General features: G+C 43.2%; 1 protein-coding gene across 1 annotated transcript in view; it reads right to left on the bottom strand.

Annotated features, from left to right (window-relative positions):
• Positions 1-320: 320 nt before the first annotated feature.
• Positions 321-6,640, bottom strand: part of usp54b (ubiquitin specific peptidase 54b) — a 94,883-nt gene continuing 88,563 nt past the window's right edge. The window contains exon 20 of the mRNA XM_050060090.1: positions 321-2,661. Coding sequence (XP_049916047.1) covers positions 2,575-2,661 — 87 coding nt within the window. The 3' untranslated portion in view covers positions 321-2,574. The remainder of the gene's footprint in view (positions 2,662-6,640) is intronic.

Genomic DNA, 6,640 nt, shown 5'->3' with positions numbered 1-6,640 from the left:
TCACTGCAGCCTGTTTTATTTTGTTCTGAAAATGTCGGCGTGCAGCCTCGTTCTGTGGACGCAGACTGAAATACAGTGAGTGCTGGACGGAGCAGTGAGTGACAACAACCCCGCCCACATTTAAGAGTGCTGTTTGCAGTGGAAACACTAGGGTCTAGGTACCATGTCTGAAGGGTTACTGTTGGTTCCAAAGGTACCATACTGAAAGTGTTTCCAGTTCTCAGGCTGAGACAAGCTGACATCACTCTCAAAATGTTCGGCTTCTGTGCTCCTGACCTTTCAACAAACAAATGATGACGCAGACATTGTACGGTGGTTACGCCCCCTGTGGGAGTGCATTGGTAATAACTTTATTGCAAAAATACAGGTTCCCTCTTTCCCCGAGCAACACCACCCCAGAACTGACACACACAGTCTACACACACCCACAAACAGTAAACCATCTGCACTCTCCAAACCTCTCTCGTCTCTGACCATCGCATCATTCACGCACTTTCATCCTTTAGTTTACATTCATTCGCTCTCTTTCCTCCCTGTCCTCTTCCTCGTTGCTCTCTTTTTGCATTCCATTGGTTGAGACAGTAGTTAGATGCAGAACAACAAAGTTCACCAGCAGCATTAAAACGTGAGATCTCCTCCACCTCGCCGCGTCTCTGCCAGAGTCCGTGAGAGCGCCCCCGCGGGTGGGTGTGTCTGCCTCCTGACTGTCTCTGATACAGGATCGTGAGGGAAGGTTGATTTGCATAGCGGACTCATGCGCTACAATTGGCTACATTCTCCCACATCCAGAACCCAAAATAAACAAACAAACAAACAAAGAAAAAAACAACAAAATCTGAACCTAAATGAAAGTAAAAACAGCAATGTTAAATACGCTCTCTGAGTTAAGTGCCAACCTTTGGTTTAGTTACAACGATCAATCAACATCAGTAAGTTCTTGAACTTTACATTGGCCAGTTGTTGTATAAGGAGTTATTTCATATAATATTTAATAGAATAAAGCATATAATAAATGTACTCTACACATGTCAGAATGCTCCTCAGTAAAGGGGGTGAATTAACTTCATTACTGTGTAATAACTGTTCATACAACTGAGAAATGGTTGACATCTCTGAAGAAGATAGCTCACTGGCTGAAAATATACCTCTAATACATATATATCATATAAAGCATATTCATATTAGACATGTCACTGTCCCAGGCTGAAGATGAGCATTTTCTATTCACATCTGAGGTCTCAAAACCAGTTTCAGTGGGAGGGGAGAAATCATAAAGTGTGAATTGGTAAGTGCCACTGAAGTTCACTTGAGGCCTTTAAGTGAAACAAACGCCATCGTCGACTTCTCTCCGGCTGCCTCTCGCTCAAATAGCCTTCAGAAAGTGCACTTCTGCCGTGTAACCTTGTAAAGCACACTTGAGTCAATCCCTTTCTCTTTTTTTTTCATTGACAAAGCCTAAGAGAAGGGTTTCCTAACCTACATACTCTCGTCCCATCTCGACTTTCCTCCCCTGTCGGCCTATTTCTGGTGCTACTGTTTCCTGTTTGCAGGCGTGAATTCAAAAGACAGCAAGGAAGAAGGAAAGGAAAGAACAAGGAGAGAAGCAGAGAAAAAAGGAAGCGCTTTTCTTGTTTAATCTCCCGGTAGAAACGGGAGAGCTGTCATTAGGTCGGCGAGCGGTTTTTGAGAGGGAGAGGGGAGGGGGGCGGAAACTCCAGCTAGACACTTGTGAAGTGCACTCCACTCCTATTTGAAATGCAGACATGAGGAAGTACCACTTTAAGTTTATCAATATTCGTTAATTATCATTATCAACATTCCATAAGGTCTTATTAATTAACATACAGGTTTCATACATGAGTTTTTCTGTACATGACTTTTAGTTATTAGTGAGTTCGGTCTCGGGCGGGTTTACTGTGCGCGCACACAGGAAGAAAAAAACGAACCCAAAAAACAAAGAGAGAAAAAAATATGGCTGTCCATCTGAAACAGACCCAGTTCGGCTATGTGTGCGTCCAACAGGAAATGCCCGTGAAGAAAGAGGAAGAGGCATGGCTACTTGGTAAGAGTCTCCCCCTGAGCTGAGGGTCCTGTAGGATGGAGGACGAGTCTGCCGAGAGCTCAGGTCCCAGTCGGACCCGGCCAAGTGAGCGACCACGCCGACAACACCACTGAAAGCGGCATGCTCGCCAGGCTGCACAGGGAAATCCCTCTGAAAACTCAGGGGGAGACAAGATACAACAGTCCCGGGAAGTAGGGGGGGAAGGTTGAGGTTGTAGTTGGGGGTCAGAGTGACTGCATAGACAGAATAGTAGGTCAAAAGAGGGCGGGAGGGAGGGAGGAAGGCAAGGAGAGGCTAAGCAGGGTGCTGCAGGCGCTGAGGGAGGCTCTACGTCAGTGCAGATGTGCATGTGTGCGTGCATGTGTTTGCGTGTGCATGTCGTTTGAGGGAGAGGGAGGAGGAACGGGATCGGAGTTTGATCCTCCTGAGCCGATTCCAGGTCTGTCAAGGAGAGGCCCCGGCGAAGACCCCGGGTGCTGCTGCCCCGACGCGGAGGTGGACGCTGTGAGACATTAGTGAAGCAGAGCGGGACTCTGATCAGAAGACAGCTTGACCCCCGTCAGACACAGCCAGAAACTCCCTGCACCGCCCGACAGCTCCTGAGACAAGAGAGGAGACAGCAGGTCAGCAAAGCACAAAGGTGCACCTCGAATTCAACCATTTTGAGACACGTGTTAAGGTCCAGTGTGTAAGATTTAGGGGGGTATACTGGCAGAGGTGGAATATAATATAATAAGCATTTTTTCATGTTAGTATAATCACCTGAAAATAAGAAGCGTTGTGTTTTCGAGAGCTTTAAATGAGCCGTTTATACCTACAGAGGGAGCGGGAGTCTGCAATGTTGCACTGCCATGTTCCTACAGTAGTGTTTCAGCGTCAAGACAAGCGATAAGAGCGTCGGAAAAACACTGATTTATGAAATGTGAAATTGCTTTATCCAGTGTTTCTACATTTGTTTTGGACAGGAGCAGACCTCTGTGGTTAATTTGGCTCCAGGTAAAAACCTACTGAACATCTGGATCTTAAATTATCAAAGAGGAAACATGAGCACAGATCAGCACGAGTTGGGTTAGCAGCCCGTTTGTAACACGAAACTGCTTCATTCAGCAGCTGAACAATGAACACTGAGGGAATTCAAACCAGGAGAAGTTTCAGCTGGTTGCAATCTGCAATACTCACCGCTAGATGTTACTAAATTCCCCTAAATCTCACACACTCGTAGAGCATTTTGTCCCACACCTTGTGACAAACAAAAACAACCTCACTGAACAAGCTGTTTATTGCTGCCCCATTTCAGCTGGATTGATTAATTCTCCATGTCTTGTACAATTTCCTGTCTCTCATTTATCTTTGGAATGTTTGAAATTTGGCTAGAATTTAATGTAAAGTTATATGAAAAACAAAATGACATTAGCTGCGTCTCAATTCAGGGGCTGCAGCCTTCGAAGGCTGCATCTGACGACCGACTGCGTCACATCTGCGAGACCAAGGTTGTCCCTTTTCGAAGGCTCCTTCAAATGCGGCAGAGAAATGTAGCCTTCTTTCTCAGAATTTGGAGGATGCAACGGATGAATTCTTCGTGGCCCAGCCTTTCCCAAGATGCACAGCACGCCGGTGACTATAATATATTAAGCTAAGTTGACTAGCTAACGGTTAACTGTTGTTAACATTACTATTAGCTAAAAGCACACAGCTTAAACAATCTTAATTTAATACGTTTACCTGAAAATGGTCCATCAGCCTGAAATATATCAAACGGCGGTGAATCCTTTCCTCAAGTATTAAATAAAATATATGATATAACAATCTCTGGGTCCATGATTTTGGGCTAACTAACTTACTAGCTTACGCCTTCTTTCGTCAAGCGCAGCTGGTTGCTAGGTAACATGAACGCAAACGGGTCAGGGTGAGAACAACTAGTGATGCAACCAGGAAACCCTCCACAGACCAGACCGCCCCATTTCGAAGACCAATCGATTTGGCTGATGCAGTCTTCAAAGGACGTGGCCGACGTCAACCATGAAGGCCGCGTCCTTTGAAGGCTGCAGCTCCTGAATTGAGACACAGCTACTATGACAACACGCCATAACGCCTCCTCCAGATCAGGGCTACAACACTAAATATGTAGAATATAATGTAGAAAATTCACATGAAACACAAGAAGCAGTAACAACTGCAGCAACGTGTGTGCAAGAAATATTTTACCATCAGCGTTTTAGTGAGTATTTATTACAGTGTATGTTATATATAAATTTCGTTAAAAGGGTGGACTTTTATTGAACCAAATTAACTTTGAACCATCCACAAATTTAAGTTTAAAGAGCATTTGCTGTTTTGTACTGAACAAAAATAATTGAACCTACTTTTTAACAATACAATAAATATAACATAAAAAACTAATTATTAGCTGCGTCTCAGTTCAGGGGCTGCAGCCTTTGAAGGGCGTGGCTTTCGTACGACGTCGGCCACATCCTTTGAGGACCACATCAGCGGAACCAAACGGTCTCCAAAATGGGATGGTCTGGTCTGCGGAGGATTTCCTAGTTGCATCACCAGTTGTTCTTGCCCCGACCCTTTCCTGTCACCTAGCAACAAGCGGCGCTCGACAAAAGAGGGAGTAAGCTAGTAAGTTAGTTCGCCCTAAATCATGGACGCAGAGATTGTTATTATATATTTTTTATTTAATACTTGAGGAGATGATTCACCGCCGTCTAATAAATTTCAGGCTGATGGACCGTTTTCAGGTGAACATATTAAATTAAGATTGTTTAAGCTGTGTGCTTTTAGCTAATAGTAATGCTAACAACAGTTAACCGTTAGCTAGTTAACAACTGTTAGTTATCTCATCCATTGCATCCTCCAAATTCTGAGAAAGAAGGCTGCTTTTCTTGGCTGCATCTGAAGGAGCCTTTGAAATGGGACGGCCTTGGTCGCACCGATATGACGCAATCGGTATTCAGATGCAGCCTTTGAAGGCTGCAGCCCCTGAATTGAGACGCAGCAGTTGTATTGTGAAGGAAAAATGGTACAGCTGTTATGTTGTTTTTCATGTCTTGCATTTATGTTCATTTATATTCCTTTTGTCTCATCTTCTCTGGTCATGTGACTAATTGACGGATTGTTAAACCAGCAGAAACAATCTAACATGCAGCACTCAAAGCATTTACATGCATATTATTATCCTTTCCGGGATGTGACCTTTTCATTGCAGATTAGAAACCCTGTTATTCATGTCCCTGGATATTTAATGAAACAGTATCCAGGTTTCTGAGCATGTGCGTGCAGTTGTGTCTCGATTTCAGTGAATGATCAGAAACCTGGTTTATACATGCCACAGTACTTGAGCCGGCTTATCAAACCATGACGTAGTGTTTACATGCACAGAACAAAAGCAGGACAGGTGAATAAAGCCTCACATACTGGAGACCAGTTGCACAACTTTCTTTTTGAGTTCACCTCATATCCAAAACAGGCTGAAAATAAATCTGACAGGTTTTAAGGGTCAGTGTCTACCTGCTGTTTTGTCATTCTTCTGTTTTGTTTTTGCAATATCATTGTTTACTGGTTTGCTTATTATTTACGTGCCAACACCTCAGGCAGCTTGCCCCATAAATGTCATTTTAAACAAGAGCTAAAGTTGCATATCTATTCTGGGGAGAAAAATGTTTCTGTTGTCTGTGTTTCCTCTAAAATGTTAAAGAGGAACACCACCAGAAAATGTACTCATATACTCAGAACATTCCCCAGGGTGCTCTCAGTGTCATCTATAACGTATCTCCCAGTTCACTGTCTGTGGAGCAGCCACAGACTTTATACTTGATGACATCACAAATTTGACATTTAGTACGCTAGTTTTTGGATTTAGGAGACAGTGATGACAATGATCTGATTGCTTCAGACAAAGGACTCGTCTCTGTACTTGTTTTATTAGATCTTAGTGCGGCATTTGACACAATTGACCATCACATTCTGCTACAGAGACTGGATCACTTAATTGGCCTAAAAGGTTCTGCACTAAGCTGGTTTAAATCTTATCTGATCGTTTTCAGTTCGTTCATGTTAATGATGAATCATCTATGTACTAAAGTTTGTTTTGGAGTTCCACAAGGTTCTGTGCTCGGACTCTGTAAATCTCCATTGTTATGCGGATGATACTCAATTGTATTTATCGATAAAGCCAGAAGAAACTGATCAATTAACTAAACTTCATAACTGCCTTAAAGACATAAAAACCTGGACGGACCTGGACCAATTTCCTGATGTTAAATTCAGACAAAACTGAAGTTATTGTTCTTGGCCCCAAACAACTCTTATTGTTCTTGGCCCCAAACAACTCAGAGACTCTTTATCTGATGACATAGTTTCTCTAGATGGCCTTGCTCTGGCCTCTACCACTACCGTAAGAAACCTCGGAGTAACATTTGACCAAGATTTGTCATTGAATTCTCATTTAAAACAAACCTCACGGACTGTCTTTTTTCATCTGCGTAATATTGTGAAAATTAGGCCTATCCTGACCCGAAAAGATGCAGAAAAATTGGTCCACGCTTTTGTTACCTCTAGGCTGGATTACTGTAA

This window comes from Epinephelus moara, chromosome 13, assembly GCF_006386435.1.
Source record: "Epinephelus moara isolate mb chromosome 13, YSFRI_EMoa_1.0, whole genome shotgun sequence".
Classification (NCBI taxonomy): domain Eukaryota; kingdom Metazoa; phylum Chordata; class Actinopteri; order Perciformes; family Serranidae; genus Epinephelus; species Epinephelus moara.
The sequence above is the reverse complement of the archived record's forward strand: the minus strand, read 5'-3'. Positions and strand labels throughout refer to the sequence as shown.